The 19045-nt window shown below is 38.7% G+C and overlaps 1 protein-coding gene across 12 annotated transcripts in view; it reads left to right on the top strand.

The window, feature by feature from the left end:
• Magi2 (membrane associated guanylate kinase, WW and PDZ domain containing 2) overlaps positions 1-19045 on the top strand; it is a 1273508-nt gene that overhangs the window by 829057 nt on the left and 425406 nt on the right. For all 12 annotated transcript variants that reach the window (XM_087206547.1, XM_021253974.2, XM_087206545.1 and 9 more), the window contains one exon: positions 2755-2834. In XM_087206547.1, coding sequence (XP_087062673.1) covers positions 2755-2834 — 80 coding nt within the window. The remainder of the gene's footprint in view (positions 1-2754; positions 2835-19045) is intronic.

The following is a 19045-nucleotide window of genomic DNA, read 5'->3' as shown; positions in this document are numbered from 1 at the left end:
TTTCCTAGCTGGGTTGATTCAGAGGTCCTAGGAAATGTGTGTTCCATTCCCCCAGCTAGAATAAGCATGTGCAAACATGGCCCATATATGTGTACGTATCTTGGGTAAAGAAACTAATATTGCAGGCTAAGATTATAGAGTAGTAGCATTTTCTTTTCTTGCCTTTGTGTGACACACAGCGTGGACAGATCAAGGAAACTGATGCCACTCATAAGGCCTCGCTAGGAAAGTGAGAGGCGATCACCTCCACATTTGAGGAAAGGTAGTATGCAAATTGTGAAAAGACTCTCAATGATTCCATTTTGTGCAGTTTCCTGCCCAGTGTTTAATCCTGTTTTCAAATGGAATTATTAAGGTTCAAAAGTATATAATTGAAATCAACTGCACAAGCTATTTGGTCTCTTGCCTCCAAAATGCATTAAAAATATCCCCTTTGTGAGGCATCTTGGAGGAACATTGAAATTACAAGGCTGATGAGAGCCACTATTGAAAAATACTGGGCTGTATCTTCATGTGATGTTGAAGACAATTACTGGAGGTAACCACAACCCACATTTCTTTCAGAATCATTTCTGAAGAAGAGCTAAAAATGCTGCTAACTCTGAGAGACTCAATCTGTCAAAATGTATTAAAGTGACACACTGTTAATGCTAGTTCAACCTAAAAAAAAATCCTCCTATAATAAAATGCTTTATATAAACCCAGAAAAGCTAGGAAGCTCATAGTTCTTTCTACTAAATTAGCCAGTATTTGAGACCCAAGGCGGAGGGCATAGAAATGGTAATTTGACTCCCTGTAGTGGCTTACTAATGGTTGCTTAATACTTATCCATAGGTGTATTTGCTTTTCTGAATATGTCTAAAAGACCCGGAAATGACTTTTCTCCAAAACGGGAAAAGGGTTTGGAAGAACCTGGATGTGGTCAAAAAGAAGGGAAATTTATTTTCCTTGCCTGGCTTCCAACTTTTTCCTGTACCTCATAGAAGCATGAGCATCGAAATACACACACACACACACACACACACACACACACACTGTACAGAGGCATGTTTATAAGAGCATTTTAAGAGCTTTTTAAAAAGATGAGAGCAGCAAATACTGAAGCCAGGGCTCCTCTCCTCATATCTAGCATGGTCAGAATCAAGTCTTCAGAGAAAAAGACTGGATCGTATTGATATATCAATGAAGCTCAAAGCAGAGAAAGTGTCTGTAATACTTTATATGCTCCTGAAACTTGATAATGAAGCACCATCAGGCTTTGTACAGGTCGGATAAGTGGTGAAAAGCTAGCATGCTGTCCTGATAATTTAGTATCTGGTCAGATTCACTGACTTTATCTAATCAAATCATGAGAGCCCTAATCAGAGGCATCAGTCACTGAGGAGTTTGTAAAGGTGAGGAGAGTGCCGGGAGTATTTTCTCTTTATCCCACCTGGAGGCCAAAAATAAAAGGAATATTCTTGAGGAGCAGAAATGTCAAAACCCACAGTTCTTAAGGTCTTAGCTCTCCAATCAGCAATGACCACGAGTGGGCAGATGGAATGATCTTCAGAGCTGTATCTGGGGCGTAGCTTTCCACAACCCATCTTGCTCCACCCTCACTCCGTTCTGCCTTGAGATTCCCTTCCTTGGGATAGAACTCAGTTTCTGTGAGTTCACTGTTAATGCTCTTCCTTTCCATGTCCCTACATAAACCTCACACTTTCCCATATGTGTAACTTTGCACATTCTTTTCCTGAAGCTCTCAAAAGTTCCTACATTCTTGGTGATTTGTCCATGAGGGGAGGAGATCCCTTGATAAAACTGCACAGCAAATGTTTTACCCCCATTGAGTCCTTGAGCCATTAAGTGGCGCTTGCATTGTAACATTATAATGTGCACCTGTATTTCTGGCCAATGACGGAGGCCTGACCACCTTGCCTTAGATCCTGCTCTGGTTGTCTGTAAGGACCTAGAATGCTTTGCTAACGAGCCCTCCAGGTGATTCCAAGGCAGGTGATGCGGGCACCACTTTAGACACAGGAATGTCTCTCCCCTGCGAACGTCTCTCTCTTTTCCGTGTTAGATATCTGCCAAAAGAGTCACAAGCAAACTTCTTTTTCCGGAATGAAAATGTCAATGAGTTTTATACTAATTCCTGGAAATTCCACTCCAGCAACATCAGAAGGCAGACATTTTCATCTTCTACCTTCCTAGCTGGGTTGAAAATACTGGAGAGGAAGATAGCTTCATGTGAGTTAATGGAATTGCTATTAATCACTTTTTGAGCAAATGTAGGAATCCCAAGAACACGCTGTAACTTGCATCCCTCTTGTACTGCCTCTGCCAGCTCTGTAGTTAACAGAACAATTGTTTACGAAAAGGGCAGGTTGCCGATGAAAATAATGCTTTTGCAAAACTGAGAAAACAGTATCAGAGTCTGTGGACTGTGCTCTTCCAACTGGAGAATCCTGTATTTGTAATAAATTCCTTTTGCTCTGGATGAGCTCTGCATTTTCAATGAGGTGAACTTGGCAACATTCTAGTTGATTTTAATAAAAATAGCTGCTTTGAGGACAGGGAGCTGAGGTTGCCAAATTTACAGCTGCCGCGCACAGTTACTCTTACACCTCCTTGAGGGCTACTCAGAACCAGTAAGCAAATTAAGTGTATCGATTGCAGTTTTGTTGGACTAACCCCGCTTGTTTTTCCTTAAGGAATGAACTTGAATCCTTTCAGTATGTGTCTCTTCAGAGTGATCTCTTTTCTTTTCAGCCACAACACAAAGACCACCTCGTGGCTGGATCCACGTCTTGCGAAAAAGGCTAAACCTCCAGAAGAGTGCAAGGAGAATGGTAGGTCACTAAGTCTTTGTGGTGTTTCAGCGATGCGCTTGGAGAATGTCTGTGTTTCCTAAAAGAGGGTCTCGCCTAAAGAAGCAATAATCTAGTTGAAGCAATTCCGGAAATGTAATATGTAAGGCTCAGCTAGGAGGGAGAAATAAGTCGGCGTTTCAGTGGGGCCATGTGGGTTTGCTGTTTCTCCCTGAGGGGAATCTGCTGAATGTCACATCACTGTCATCTCTGTTGGTTCTTTTTGACTCCTGGCCTGACTTTCCACCACCTACTAAGGACTTTTGTTTGCAATATGTCTCTCTGAGGATGCTGGTCTTTTAGCTGGAGGAAAATAGGATGCATAGAACAACTCTGATGCGGAACTATAAATAATCTCTAGTTTTGTGTTCAAAGACATAGCATTCTGCCAGTTACTAAGGAACCAGTACTGGAAAGATATATATTTTTTTCTGTAATCAAACATTTAAATAAAATAATTGCACAAATGTCTTAGATTACCCTTACTGTTTTCCAGTTCTCAGTATAAATATACAGACTTGCTTAAAAATGAGCTGCTTTCACACATGTGAAAAACATTTTTAAATAATTTAGAGGGCTGGAGGAGTGTAAGTCTTGTTTGTAAATGAGTAAATTTATATAGGTGAAGTCTGTAACTGATGATACGTGTAATTTTTTAAAATATTGAGTTTAACTTTGCACTTATAATTTAGTTAGAATGATAAATAGCACACTCTCCTGTGATATATTATTTGGCCACATTCACAGCCTTTATCTGATCAGATTTTGTTCAGAGGCATCTATCATTGAGGAGCTCTTAAAGGTGACAAAAGCAACAGAGGATGTTTAAACTTTTTTAAAAGTTTTTTAAAAGTCAATTTTTAAAATATCTCTAATTTTAAAAGTCCTTTCATTTTAACAGTAATCCTGGCTTTCTAAAATAATGCTGCGCTTTTCTGTTATTAGGCAACTGTTCACAGGCTAGGTATGATACCGAGTTAAAATTTGTTAAATGGCAATTTTTATGTACATTAATGCATAAAAGTTGATACATATATTTAATTATATATGTAGAGCTACTACATCTGTGTCCTTCTGTGTAACAGTATAACTGTATGTGATTGAGTGCTATAAAACTGTCATATGATGGCCAGGGATTTAGCTCAGTGGTTCCACCGCCTGCTGTGCAAGCGCAAGGACCTGAGTTCGATCCCCAGTACCAAAACAAAAAAACAAAAAAACTGTCATATGAGCTGGACTTTGGGGCACAATTAGGTTGCATCTCCTTGACACCAGTAAGTCATGTGTTGGAAATTGTGGTAGGTTGTAAATTAAAATGACCTGCTCCTTTATATCTGTGAGTAATAATTTACTTATACTACAGATGTAAAATCTTAGTGTATCCTTATTAAAACGATTTTAACAATTTTATAGTTCTGTGACATAGTGAACTTCTCAGCTGGCTTGCTTCTTTGAATTGTTCTTTCCATTTTACAAAATCTCTATTAAAGTCAAATTTTAAAATCCTGGGAGAGATACAGGCATAACATATTGCATAATTATAATATTTCAGTGCTACCAGTTTTCTGCATATCTGCGTTTTTCAGTCTTCTCAGCATGGTAGAGCGAGAAGGATGCCAGTCCCCTGAAAACTGAGTCCTAGAAAATAGTCCATCATGATTTACAACTGGCCAATTACTATTTGTTTCATTTTCTACAAAATAAATATAACTCATAGGCTTTATTCCATATATTAATGCAATGTTGCACAGTAGGCTCTCGCAATGGAATAATGCTATTTTTCTGAACACACTTAAGTTTTCTTGCCAAAAAAAGTGGTTTAAGGTAATATTGTTACCTATGTATTATTTTCCTTTGCTTTCAAGAACATGGCTTGCAATTGCTTGTTTAAGATCCTGGGTAGGAATGGCTCATTGTGGAGCCCTGCCACTCTGTATTACATATAAGCTCAGACCCACTGTCAGGGCACAAATTATCTGAATGCTGGAATATGTGAAAAACATGTATTAAAAAACTGTGCTGTTCCAGATGATGATCGCTTCCTCTAGCAAAGACTTGTCCTTCCAGGGCAGATAGATAGGCTGAAAGCTGATTGTCTCCATCCCATCTAAACTGAGCCCATGGGAGGCTGGGTTGAACTCTGGTAAGACCCAACAGAGAATTGATTTGCTTCTGTTCTCAAGGGCCTTCACCTGCCAGGGATTTCAAGCAAAGGCCCTGTGTAAGTTGCCAAACATTATCTGCAGAGGGCAAGGTAATAAATACTTTAGGGTTTCCAGGTCACCTCTTCTCTTTGTAATGACTCATGGTGCAAAAACAGCCTAAGTCAGTCTAGAAGGGTCATGGATGTGTTCCAATAAACTTCTATGTATGGACACAGAAATTTAACTTGATATATGTTCACATAACAAAATGACCTTTGGGGGTTTTTTCTCAACCATTTAAAAGTGTATAAACTTTTGACTTATGGACAAAACAAAAATAGAGGAGGCTGGATTTGACCTACAGGGCAAACTCTAGCTCAGTATGTTCATGTGAGGTCTTTCCCCTGGTGGGTCTCCAACACTAATATTTTTAAATATTGTTCTTTTGGGGATTGTAGAATTACCGGAAATCTAGGGTGCTTTGAGGGAGTTCTTAGCTTAGCATTCTTTGCCTGTAGATCCTGCTGCTTCAGAACTTGACAAATGTCAGAGGATAATTGGCAAGTGCTTGAGATCTCAAGTTTATATTTTGTTACTAGAATCTTTCAAGATTCAGCTCTCTGCTCGTTCTTCTGGCCTCCAGAAGTGGCCCCTTCTCAGGCCAAGTCTGGACTCCGCATTCTAAGAGCCCTAAATCCACAAAGCAGCTGCAGAATTCCTTCCTGGACCTCTCCAGGGTTCTCTTCCCTTCAGAATCTTAGAGCTTCTAGATCTTGTTGCTTCAGTGATTCTCTGATCCTTTAAACTGCTTATTTTATAATATTTTACCTAGATTTTCTGATTTCTCATGGGTTTCAGACTATTGACTCCATCCTACCTGGAATAGAAACTTTAGTGCAGTAATTTTTAAAGTGTATGTCTTAGACCTTGCTAAGTTGTATATCATAAATTATTATCAAAATTTCTATGTTAATTCCACAAGGTTGTCACTAGTTGTACCTGTGTGCATACGATGTATGAATGTATATAGTTGTGTGTAGAGGGGAGGATATAGGTATGGATCTGTAAATGTGTGAGTCTTCAAAGCTGTTTACATAGGTGCATAATTTTGTGAAATTTTAAGAGGAAACCAAGTGAAAGAAAGATGGGAGGGGATACCACCTGATTTAAATTATCCTGGGCTAGAGAAAACACTAACAGATATTTCCCCCTTGGTATCATGGAGTTAAAGAGAATAAAGATGGCTTCAATCATATGTATGTCAGATGAGCTTCTCGCAGGAAAGCACTCATTTTGCCTTTTGATTTGAGGGATGATACAACCACTAAACTTAAAAACACACTTCCTTCTTTTGCAATGTGGTTGAAAATATGAAAGTCATGGTGTTTTGTGCATTTGTCATAGTTCTGGAGTTCTAGCATCAGCCTAGAAGGCAGAAAAACATCTCCACCTACTACTTGATTCTAATATTAGAATTTGGGGGAGTACAGTTTAGCAAGCCAGTATAGCCTTACTTAAAATGCCTTTGAAATAGCAATTAACTCATAAATAATCTGGATGCAAAATTGGTTGGATTGTGTGCAGCACCATCTGACCTGTGCCCTCAGAGTCTGTGGTAAGGGATTCCTCCTGAGACATTCCCAATCACAAGCATTCCTCAGTGACCCACCCACAAGAACCACTGAGTTGGGCTGGTGAGAGCAGCCTTGAAATATGATTAAATTCAAAATACCACACTTATGAAGAGGACAAGAAATCATACAGGATTTGCAGCTAGGAAAAACTGTTTCAAAGCCACACCTGTGGACTCTTCAACAAGGAGTTTCATCTCTAGGAGCCTAGGTTTTCTGATCTGTAAAGTAGGAATCATATCTATTTCATGTAGATTTGGTTTGCTTACAGGAAGTGCTATCTTTTTGCACCATTTATTCTAAGTAACTGCACACTTCCCTTCCTTCAGGGAGTCCTCTGAGCCAACCATAGACCCTCCTAGAGGACAAGAGGGCAAATTCAGAATTGTTGGCCAACCTTAGGAGCTTTCACCTATCCCTGGATGTCTTGGAAAGATGGAAATGAACACGTCCACAGAGACGAAAACTATCCAACTAGATAATTTCAGCTTGATATTAATAGATCAGGGGTTCCCCTTCCAGTCTGTTAAATGGCTCATGAAGTTATAATTGCATCTGTATGAACTGACTGGGTGGCTTTGCTTCTGTATTTAGTATCTGTGAATTATAAGTTAATTTTCTTATATAACTACAGAAAAAAAGTCATACAATCCTAACCTATTTTTCCACATGAGAACACATTTCAACTGACATTAACTAAAGCCATACACTATTACTTAATCTATCTTTTAAAAAAAAATCTCCAGAATACACATGAGCAAAGACAGAACAAGCCGTGTTTTATAATAGTAAGAGGAGATGAGCCTTCAAAAATAGAAGGAAACACTGTTTAGCTTTAAGTGAGTTTTATAAAACTAAAATATGAAGAAATGCATACTTTTATTTTCAGATTATGTTTCTAGAGTGCTTAGTTCCTCCTTAATTCAGGGCTTTGGCCTTTTTTCTCATTAAATTCCAATTGATAGTTACTAATCTTAATTTCTTGAGAATTAATATGATCAAGTTAGTTCCACATTTAAGTATTTGCTAAGGCTGTGTGTAAATGTCCCCCAAATCCTCACATGGTCATAGGTGGAGCTTTTCCAGAGGTGGCTGGATCTAGAGTGTGGTGCTGGAATTGATTCCTGGCACAGTGCTAGGCTCAAGGACACTCAAGGATGTGAGTGCTGCCCACCCTAAGTGGCCTGGATAAGATATGAGGGATAGAAAGGGCTGTGGTTGTCCCTTGTTGCTTTGCTGCCTTCTGCCCACCATGAACCATTTCTCCTCTGCGATGTCTGTCTGTGTCCTGCTTGGAGCCAGCTGACTGTAGACTGAAACCTCTACACACTGTGAGCTAAATAAACCTTTCCTCCTCTAACTTTGGGTGTCAGATATTTTGTCTCAGCAATGAGAAAAATAACTAAGACAGTGTGGATTTTTCTAATCTGATGAATTTGCTAGGATTATGTGTGCAAACTACCGAAGAATTTTTCCACCATGAAGAAAACATAAAAACAGACTCGAACAATATTACTGGTTCAAGTACTAAAACTGCAAAATTGTGAAAATTCATTTATACAGTAGTATTGAACACTTATCTGTAAATACTGTGAATAAATTTGAATATTATTTTGTTTGCTTACTGATAGCTGTTATTATAAAAATGAAGAGATGTCAAATATCTTAATAGAAGCAGTTAATTTTTATTTAGCTAACTTGTAATTATCCATATGAGTCATGGTTTTCTATAGCAACACTTTGAGCTCTGTTTCATCCAATAACATAGTACCCTTTCTAATATTTTTGGCTCACAAGTACTCAGAAAAAGCAAGAGTTTAGGAATGCAAGTCTTTTGTGGAGGAAACAATACAGTTTATTCAAAATAAATCATGCAGGATAGATATTCTATTGCAATGAGTCAGTACCAAATTTTGGGTTTGTTTGTGGCTGCCATCTACTCTTACTGGTCCCAATACCTATTCTAGTTGGATGATGTGCAGACCATGAAAGCTGTTATGTACATTGAATATTACCCCTGTACTAGTCATTTATGTATCTTCCCTTTGTGTACTGTAAATATCTATTGTACCTATGAAGTAGAATGCATGTAAGGGTCATGAAATTCCGTCCTGCTTTATTTCCTGGTTGCTTAAATTACTTTTATGTGTAAGAATGATTTATTCCTTGTCATTACAACTAAACATATGACACTTTAAAAAATAATATTGATACTATTAAATCTATTTCTATAGAATAGCGGAATGAGTACAAATATTACCTTTTAAAAACTTTGAATTTTGCAATAGTTAGAAATTCACAGCAATTACAAGGGAATATACCAGTATGCTCTGACCATTCCTCATGAGCCCTCCCCATTGTTAACAGCTTACATAGGTGTAAGTACAGTATCAAAACCAGGAAGTTGACAGTGGTAGAAACCACTGAGAGCTAATTCAGACTTCACCAGTTATGCAAGGACTTGTGTGCTGCTCCCATCAGTTATATCACATTTGTGGTTACGAATAGCTGCAGCTTACTCCAGACTCAGAACTGTCCATCAGCCATGTGGTGAGCTTCCCTGGCCCAGTACTTAAACTCTGACAGTCACTAATATGTTCATTTTAATAACGTTGTTTCAGAACTGTCATATAAATGGAATCATACAATGTATACAGCTTTTGAGATTGACTTCTTCCACTCCATGTAATTCCACTGATAGTGTGTATCAATAGTTAGATACTTTTTGTGGCCATATACTGTGCAGGTATGCTCTTGGCCAGGTGGTGGATGTACTAGAGTTTATTTACACTTTTACCTTTTGAAAGACTTCCTGTTTCCAGTTTGGGACTAGTATGAATAAAACTACTATGAATATTGGTATACAAGTTTTTATGTGAATAGGCATTTTTTATTTCTCTGATAGAGCCCAAGAGCACAATTGTGCGGATATTGGCAAGTACATTTTAGTTTTAGAAGAAACCACCAAGCTCTTTTTCAGAGCAGCTGCACCCCTTACATTTTTCCTAGCAGTGAACAAATGAATTCCTTTTCTCTGGATCCTTCCTAGCATTTAGTGCTGAGTATTTTTTAGCCACTCTGATGGTATAGTGATAGTAACTTTTGCTCTTTTTTTTTTTTTTTGGTGTCGGGGATCGAACTGAGGACCTTGTGCTTGAGAGGCAGGTGCTGGAACCACTGAGCTAAATCCCCGGCCCGTAACTTTTGCTTTTATTAAGCATTACCCCCAGTGACTAATGACATCAAGCATCTTTTCATGTAATTGTCATCTATACATCCTAATTTGCAGAATGGCTGATCATGTCTTTTGCCTGATTTGTTTGATTTTAACTTCAGTTCTGAGAGTTCTTCAAGTATTGTAAATACAAGTCCTTCTTTTACATATTGTTGACAAACATCTTTTCCCTGCCTCTAATTTGTCTTTTCATGCTCTTGTCTTTTCATGAACTTGTTAAAGTTCTGTTCCAGAACAATGTGGTTTTTTTCTGCCTTTCCTTGTATGAATCATAGCTTTGTTATCAGGTCTAAGAATTCATTAGTAGCCCTAGATCCCAAAGATATTTTCATGGTTTTTTTCCCTAAATATTATATAGTTTTATGTTTTATGTTTGTTACCTATTTTGAGATAATTTTTATATGTCAAATTTGAGATTCTTTTTCCCCTCTCCTCCTCCTCCTCTTCCTCATTGTACTTTTCCACTTCCTCCTTCCTCTCCTCCTCTGCACCTCCACCTCTTCCTCCCCCTCCCCCTTCCCCTTCCTGTTCTTTGCCTAAGGGTAGCCAATGACTTTAGCACCATTTATTGGAAAGGCTGTCCTACAGCACTGGAGTATATGGTTGTGTCTCTCCCTCCACTGGTAACACATTGCCTGGATCGCTGTAGCTATATAGTAAACTGTAATACTGGATACAGTGATATTTCCTACTTCATCTTGATCAAAATGGTCTTAGCTGTTTCATTCCCTTTGCCTTTTCATACAATTTTCAGAATAAGCTGGTCTGTGACTACAAAAATTTTACTGTGATACTGACAGGAAATGCAATAAACCTGTTTATCAATATAGGGAAAATTGATATTTTAACTAGTTTGAGTGTTCCAAATTCTGAATCTAAGTCTTCCAATTCTTTAAGTCTTCTTTGAGTTCTTTCATCAATATTTGTAGTTTTTAGGAGAAATATATTATATATATAATATATATAGTACATATTTAGTGTATTTAGGTATTTAGTATAGACCTAGACATTTCATTTTTAAGCAGTGTAAATGGTATTATTTAATCTTAGTTTCAGAATGTTCGTTTTTAGTATACAGAAAAGTAGTTGATTTTGGTCTGTTGGTCTTAGATTCTTTGATCTGGCTGAATTCATTTGTGAGTTACAAGAAGGTTTTTGTAGCACCAAGACAGTTTTCCATTTATATAATCACAAAATATTCCCTATTTGGGCTGTTGACGTGGTACACTATATGGAATGATTTTCAAATACAGGCCTAGCTTTCCACACATGAGATAAGCCTCACACAGACATGGGTCTAATTATTGTTATGTAATGCTTTATTCATCTTGATTATTTATCTATCTACTTGTCTGTTTGTTTATGTGCTGGGTGTTGAACCCGTGGCTGCACATGTGATAGGCAGATGTTCTATCAGTGAACTACACCCCAGCCCCAACTTGCTAATATTTTATTAAGAAATGTTCTGCCTATGTTTATGAGAAATATCAACCTGTAATTCTCATTTTTTTCTGGATGTTTATCTGGCTTTGATATCAGAGTACTATTAGTTACATAAAATGAGTTGGTAAGCATCCTAAAACTGTTGTCAATTATTTTTAAAATTTTGGTACAAACACCTACCCTGGAGGCTTGTTCAAGGAAATTTTAAATACAAGTTCAAAATTTAGGAAAAGTTTAAAGGAAAGTTTAAATACAAGTTGCTTTAATAGTGATGGGATTATTCAGGTTATGTACTTCATCTTGTTATGGTTTGGGTAATTTGAGGTTTTACAGGAATCGGTCCATTTCTTCCAAGTTGTTGAATAAAACATTGATCTATTTTTTCCAAGTTGTTAAATTTGTTGAATGCTTTCTATGGGCCTGTCCTCAATTCCACTGTTCTACCCTATGTCCCAGCAAGCTTTGAATTTCCATTATTTTGTTTTTGCATTCATGATTTCTATCTGATGTTTTTAAAATGAAAGCTGCTTTAATCCTCATCAGATATTTCATAATTTTCTTTAAAGTATTGATCTTCATTGGGGTCAGTTGATTTTCTTTTTTCATCCAGTTAGTGGTTTTCCTGCTTCCTAGTATGAGTTATATTTGAGTTTATCCTGGGCGTATTTTATCCAGCCATTATAAAAATGGACATTTCAAACAAAGTCTTTCTTTCAGCAGACGGTGTCCCTGTTTTGTATGTAAGTTCTGGCCTACTTTGTAGGCTGTCGTTCCAAATGCGATTTAGTTTTCAAAGCCCCGGCCACTCTATTTCAGTTACTTGGGTCTTCTGTAAGCCACATGTGCATCCGTCCTGGTGCCACCTGCAGGCTACAGGAGTCACCTGTTCAGGCTCTGGGTCACCTGTTCCCTGGTGGGGAACCAAGATGAAACCTGGTAGTGTTCTCTGCCCATGGTCCTGACATGTGGGGAAGGGATGGCTCAACACAGCACCCACTGAAGTGGCCAGTGCCGATCACCAGGCTGCTCCCGCTGATGGGGAATGCATCAGCCACCCTGAGTGCTGCCTGTGCCTCCAGGACAGGGGAAAGGGACCCACTGCTGCAGCTGACTAGGGCCCGGCATGAGGCTGCCCAGCTCTCTGGTGTACTCCCATCTCCTGGCCATTTGTTTTCTTTCTTCTTTGTTTGTATAACCCTGTTGGCTGAAGGCCTCCCTGGTGTATAGTCTGAGATATATGAGAATTTTAAAAAACAACCTAGAAACACTGTGACATGCTTCTGTGAATCCTAAGATCCCTGGCCGATCTGTCTTCCCCTTTCTATCTTTCAGAGTCCTTTTATGATTGTCTGTTGGATTGCTCCCAAGGTTTTTAGTTGTATTTAGAGGAGAAGGAAAGAATTGAGTCTCAAACCATCTCATCTAGGATTAGCTTTTGGTACTAAATGGTGACAGAACTTTAAAGTGTAGAGGCATTTTTATATACATTGTCTCCATTGCAAGTAGCAGCACTCTGTGATGTAAGTAGATATTTGGAGCTCCCATTTACAGATAATGATGCTGTAGCCTGAAAGATTTAGGGACTTGTCCAATAGGTGTAAATAGAAAATGAGACTTGAATCCAAGACATCTGAGTTTAAGGTGATATCAATGTTGTAGCCATTATGCCCACTACAAGATGTTTTAACCTAGAGAGATTAAGGCCTAAAGTATACTGAAAGGAAGGCTGTAAAATACTGTCACTATATTATGAATTTAAAATAAATAAAAAGGAAGTCTTTCCATATATTCTCAGTGTTTTCTCTGGACCATCACATCATTAAATAGACTGATCTATATGATTTTATAATCTATGTATTTTAAATGTCATGTGATTTATGTTCTTAATCTAACAGTGTCAATTTAGTTCTCTGAAAATTATCTTAAAATAAGTACTGGATTATATTCTGTGTTCTTAAGAATTGTTTTAAAGAAAGCTTCTGTTGTTGTCTGCACTTTTCCAATTCTCAAAAAATGTTCACTGTGGTCCAAATAATGTTGGAACAATCTCTCTACCAGCTAAATATGGGTCTCTGTCAGTCACACTGGCAGCCACAGCATTAAGTGTCCCACAGTGGTTAGTTGTGCTCAGCAATGCAGAAAGCAAAAGAGGAAGGTGAAGCACTGATCTGAATATTGCAGGCGAGGTCTTCTGGCAGTGAGAGAAACTGATCCAGATCATCCACCCAAAACCCACTGAATATTGAACATTAACGATGACCCATAGTAGAGTGAAGAAAGAGGTTTAATTTCAGCTGCAGAGGTAAGATGAGCCGTTTTCCCCCTTAGTACCTGCAATTTTAAAGTTTTGTAAATGCTATGCATCATAAAACAGTGCTTGGAAAAGCTGATGATGATTTTTTTTTAAAAAGCAAACTTTTTTTACTAGGTAGGGCGAAAAATGAACATAATCCAATGCATGGTTGTAGCCCAACCAACAAGCATCTGAAAGTGTATAGTCTGATATACGTTCAGTAAGGCCACTTCATACAGCATCCCTGCTACTACATGTCTGTAAGGAATTGTATCTTTAAGAGCTCAAAATTTTATGTGCTCTTTATGGAAACTCCTTGACCTTAAAAATGTCTTCAGGCAAAAATAAGCCAACATTATTTGGTGTTTTCATAGCAAAACTATATGAAAAGACACAAAGAGATTTAGTCTTACTATGTCTGAGGAACTATTTTAAATTAGCCCCACAAAACCAAAGTGAAATTGTATGGATTACGTTTGTCCCTGAACTTATTACTAAGTGGTAAATCTTATTTTTAGTTTTGACCCATGAAATTAATTCTTCACATTTTATATTTATCAGTATTTGTTTTCATTAAGAAATGTTTTAACCTCTCCTATATTATTGTGTTTTCCTTGTGTTCTAACGTATGTCCTTTCTCTCTGCCTTTAATCTGTTTGACTAACCTAAATCTGTGTCTTGAGGCTGATTTTCCCCCTACCCACCCAGGGCTTCAAGGCTAACCCAGAAAAACTTCCTTCTGTTACTCAGTTCTTAAATGGTACCACAAGTCATTTACTCTTTTTAATGTATCTGCCAACAAATAAGTTGTTCTGTTTGTCCATATTTTGATAAATACTCTGCTTGTAGAAAAAGGAAAGAAAAAAAAGAAGGAAAAAACCAGTAATAACTGCTGAACCAGTTTTCAACGAGCAATATAGCTGAGAAGAATGTACACTGAGCTCGCCAAAGTAATGAGGAGCATTTGATACTGATGTGGGGAATCATTATATTCACCGTGCAAGAGAACAATAAAAGACAACTGACCGGAGGCTAGAGCTCTCAGAGATTTGCCGAAAGAGCTGGAATTTGAGCAGCACCCTACAGCTAAGTCAGATTTAGAGTCGCCCTTAGAGGCTGAGGTCCCTGGGTTGCTTGTTGGCTGGATTACTGTTTTCTCTCCACCCGTCCCCTGCATGGTTACTCTCATTCCTATGGCTTTACCCCCAGCTACCTGCTCGTGACAGGTTTTCCTTTAAACTCTAATTAATTCTGCCTGTTGGTATAAATACACTACATTCAAATGCAGTATCAATTTCTCCTGCTTCCTTTAAGATGTATCTCTCTTATGTCATTATCGCTAGGTAATTTTAGATGGCCCCATCTTCCGTGTCTACTCTAACTGGGTCTAAATTTGTCAGATGCCCTTTCAAGTCCTCCTTGAAGACTTATGAATCTTGTCCTCTTCATTATTAAACTATTATTCTCTTATGTATTCTTCTAGTCTTTAATCTGTATTTTCTTCTGTGAAACTGTTTACAGAGTAAAATGTTTCTTAGATTTCATGAGGTATCTCAAGCTATCTGTTTCAGATAATAACCCCTTCACTGCTCAGAGTAATGTCCTTTCCAGAAAAATCTTTCACTTTTCTATCCCCATTCACACAAATCCAAGGCTTGTGTGTTGATATTTAAAATTCTGCATGATTTTTGCCATCACTCTATTCCATTTCTTTTTCTTAGGGACATGGCCAGATGTTGCTATTGTTTTCTTTGTTCCACTCTGATTACTAACCGCTTTGTTGCCATTAAAAACACGCACAAGTAAGATTCAGATAGCAATCAGTCTTGGAACTTTCTCAGGGCTAAAGTTGAAACAAGTGCACAACACATCAACTTGACACATTGAAAACACATCCCCAAACACTGGAGAAACTCTTAATAAAATAAGACCTAAGAGGGCTGGGGATTTAGCTCAGTGGTTCTGCCACCTGCCTCAAAAGTGAAGAAAAGTCCTGAGGTCAATCCCCAGTACCAAAAAAAAAAAAAAAAAAAAACCTAAGAAAAGAAAAGGCTAGATGTGCATAACTTGAAGTACCATGACTTGGACATAGCATTTTTTATTTTACAACAAAAATAATTCAGTTTCCCAGTAGTTTGGGTTTTTTAACAAAAAAACATCAAAATAGTCTCTTTGAATTAATTTCCCTGTGTCAGTGTAAACACATGTTAAGTTTAACAAATGTTACACACACTCTGTTTCCTGGGGACAGGGAGAATCTATTGCATTTTTCTAGCCTTACATAGAAAAATAGCCATTAACTTCTCCAAGTGGAAGATTGCATCCCCGTCAGTGTCTATATGGGTTGATAGTCCTCTAGTTGTATTTGCCTACTTACCTTTCAGATTCCACCAATAACGATTTCTTTTGTACAAGGAATCTGGCCTCAAAGAAGTGAAAGCTTGGTTGAAGCTCACTTAAAATTTATGTTCATCTTGTAAAATTTGAAGCTGCTCCCCTTTGCTTAGCCCAGCAGTGGGGACTTGGCAATTCTCGGTCACTTATATTTAATTTAATTGTAATCCTAGTGCCTGAAGCTATGTCATATTAGCTCTTTATGCAGAATAATTTTGAAATTACTATTTTCATCCAATCTGAAGCTCTGCTTGTGGGTTTTCTTGGAGCATAGATAAATGAAAATCCTGCATTTTAAGCTAATGCACTTCACACAAATTCCTTTTTTGTCCTCTTCACCCAACTTACAACTCAGGAGAAACCAGATACCATGAGATGAACAGTTACTTCCACACACCCTGTAGAGAGAAAGCCCAGTTTGTATGTAATTGAGTTGATATATGCAATGATTTGTTTTTCTCAAGTATGAAACATTCTGATTGGTTTATTCTCACAGTAAGATCGTTGTATGGAAGGTTGAGTTTTGTAAATGGTGACACACACAAGCTGTTCTTGTGATCCTGGGATGCAGGACATGCAACCGGATAAATACCAGAGTCCATTCCTTAGTGATGCAGGGGCTTCAGTGGTAAAGAAACCCAGAGCACCGAGTTAGAGTGAGGGCATCCAAGCCCAGGCCCATGGCTGTTAGGAACTGAGCCATACAGCAGGAGGAGAGCAAGGAAGGTGGGGGTGAACAAGTGAAGCTCCACCTGTATTTACATCTGCTCACCATAGCTTACACTGCTGAGCACAGCCTCCTGTCAGATCAGCTCAGCATTAGATGCTCAGAGGAACCTGAGCCCTACTGTGAACTGTGCAGGTGAGGGATCTGGGTTGCAGGTCCTTCTGAGAATCTAATGCCTGATGATCTGGGATGGAGCTGAGGCCCTGATGCCAGCATTGGGGAGCAGCTGCAACTCCAGATTAACATCAGCAGGGAGGTGTGGCTGCACAGAGGTCAGGATGCATCAAGTGCATAATGAATGTAATGCATTTGAAACACCCTGAAGCTATACCCCCATCTCACTGCCCTGTGGAAAAACTGTCTTCCATGAAACCAGTCCCCGGTGCCCAGAAGGTTGGGGATCACTGAGTTAGAGGCCATTTGCCTTTTGTATTTACCTGACCAAAAGCTCATTGAGCATCTGTTGCCACTCCCTTCCCTCTCTTCTTCACTCCTACTTCAGGACTTTCATTTGGTTGCCATATAGTGTGTTTTGCTAGTGAGTTTGTTTAGAGCAAGAGAGATTGAAGAGATGTTGTGTTTAGATCCCAAAAGGAAACCATGCATCCATGCATAATTGTATAAGGAAATATAATAACATAAGTGGTATGTCTGCATGTGTTCTGTACACCACTGGGCACAATGTGGAGTGGGGAACACACCTGTGTTAAATAGGAAGGACTTCTTTTAGAAGATGGGTTCATCATGAGTGTTAAAGGACTGAAGAAGTGTATTTCTCTTTCTTTGTTTATTTGTTTCAGTGCCAGTTGTTGAACCCAGGACCTTCCCACTGTTCTACAACCCCCGTCTTTTTTTTCTTTTTTGGATACAGGGTCTTTTGGACTTGTGATCCTCCTGCCTCCACCTGCCAGAGTTCTGGGAGTACAAGCATGATGTGCCATTACATCTGGCTAGACTCTTGTCTTCTTTCTAGAGAAATAAAATCAGCAATTCCAGTCCACCATGGTACATACCTGGCTCAGAGTAGAAACAGAGGACAGAGTAAGAGTTGATTAAACAGCAAGTCAGGAAAGATGTTTGGTTTTTTTTGTACCAGGGATCGAACTCAGGACCTTGCACTTGCGAGGCAGGCGGTGGAACCACTGAGCTAAATCCCTGGCCCAGGAAAGATGTTTTTTAAGCTGTGATACTAGGGTTGTTCAAAGAGTAAGGGAGGAAATCAGGAAAAGGGAATTTCATGAAAGTCACAGGATTACAGGCATGCACCGCCATGCCCCTGTAAAAAGTGTGTTATTACAGGGGAATGGGGAGGGAAAGAGAGACTTGTTAGACACATGGATCAGACTGAAGGAGGTTATTGGTGGGAGAGGACAAGTAGTTTTTCCTAATTGTGGCTGAAATTAAAACAAGTATTGTCATGCGTAAAAGTACAATGAGCATAGTGAAATAAAAGAAATTTTACAAAGTCGTAGGTTGCCTGAGGCAAGCACATGTATGCCATCAAAAAAAGAATCTGCAAATTCAGTTCGTTATGCTTTATGTGATGGCTGTAAACTGTTAAAAATGTAGTCTGGGACCTCAGCAAGGTGGTTTTTTGATGAAAGCTGACAATGGGATGAGATGGTAGCAATCGAGACTTTAAGGAAGTTCCCGTTGCAGGCTCTTGTGATCTTGTACCTCAGTTGCCTTCGTGGGTATTTGTTGTTTCCCGAAGACTTATTTTCCAAAGCCTTTTCACAGATGTCAAACTTTATCTCTATAAGGACTCTATGAAATAATAAAAAATAATGTGCAGATTTAAGAGACCAAGTCCCAGAGAGGGGCAATGATTTGCTCAAATCCATCACTGGTAGGGCTGTGATTAAAATACTTCCCTTGGAGACCAGAAATGAAGACAGATCACAGCTCTCAAGGGTGTGTAGGTCTTGTGGAAGTTCCAGTTTTAGGTTTGGGGGAAAGGAATAACAGCATACTACAGAGACACTCCCGTGCGCACAGTTATCACAGCACTATTGACAGTACTCACACTATGGGATCAACCTAGATGCTCGTCCTGGATGAATAGATAGAAAATGTGGTACACACAGACTGTGGCGCATTATTCAGCCTTAAGGAAGATGTACGGTAATCTTGACATTGGCAGGAAAATGATGGAACTGGAGATGTTAATGTTAAACAGAATAAGTCAGGCTCAGAACGACAAGTATTGTGTGCTTTCTCACATAAGTAGAACCAAGAAAGAAAAATAAACACAAAACAAAAGTAGACAGGAGACCTGCTACAGAAGAGGACGTGGATGGTGGGGGGAGGGGTGGGAAAGGGAGGG

The sequence above is a fragment of the Heterocephalus glaber genome, unplaced genomic scaffold (assembly GCF_053883595.1).
Source record: "Heterocephalus glaber isolate CG9 unplaced genomic scaffold, H.glaber_assembly_v1.0 deba00000676, whole genome shotgun sequence".
NCBI lineage: Eukaryota > Metazoa > Chordata > Mammalia > Rodentia > Bathyergidae > Heterocephalus > Heterocephalus glaber.
Note: the sequence above shows the minus strand (reverse complement) of the source record. Positions and strands in the feature narration are given on the sequence as shown.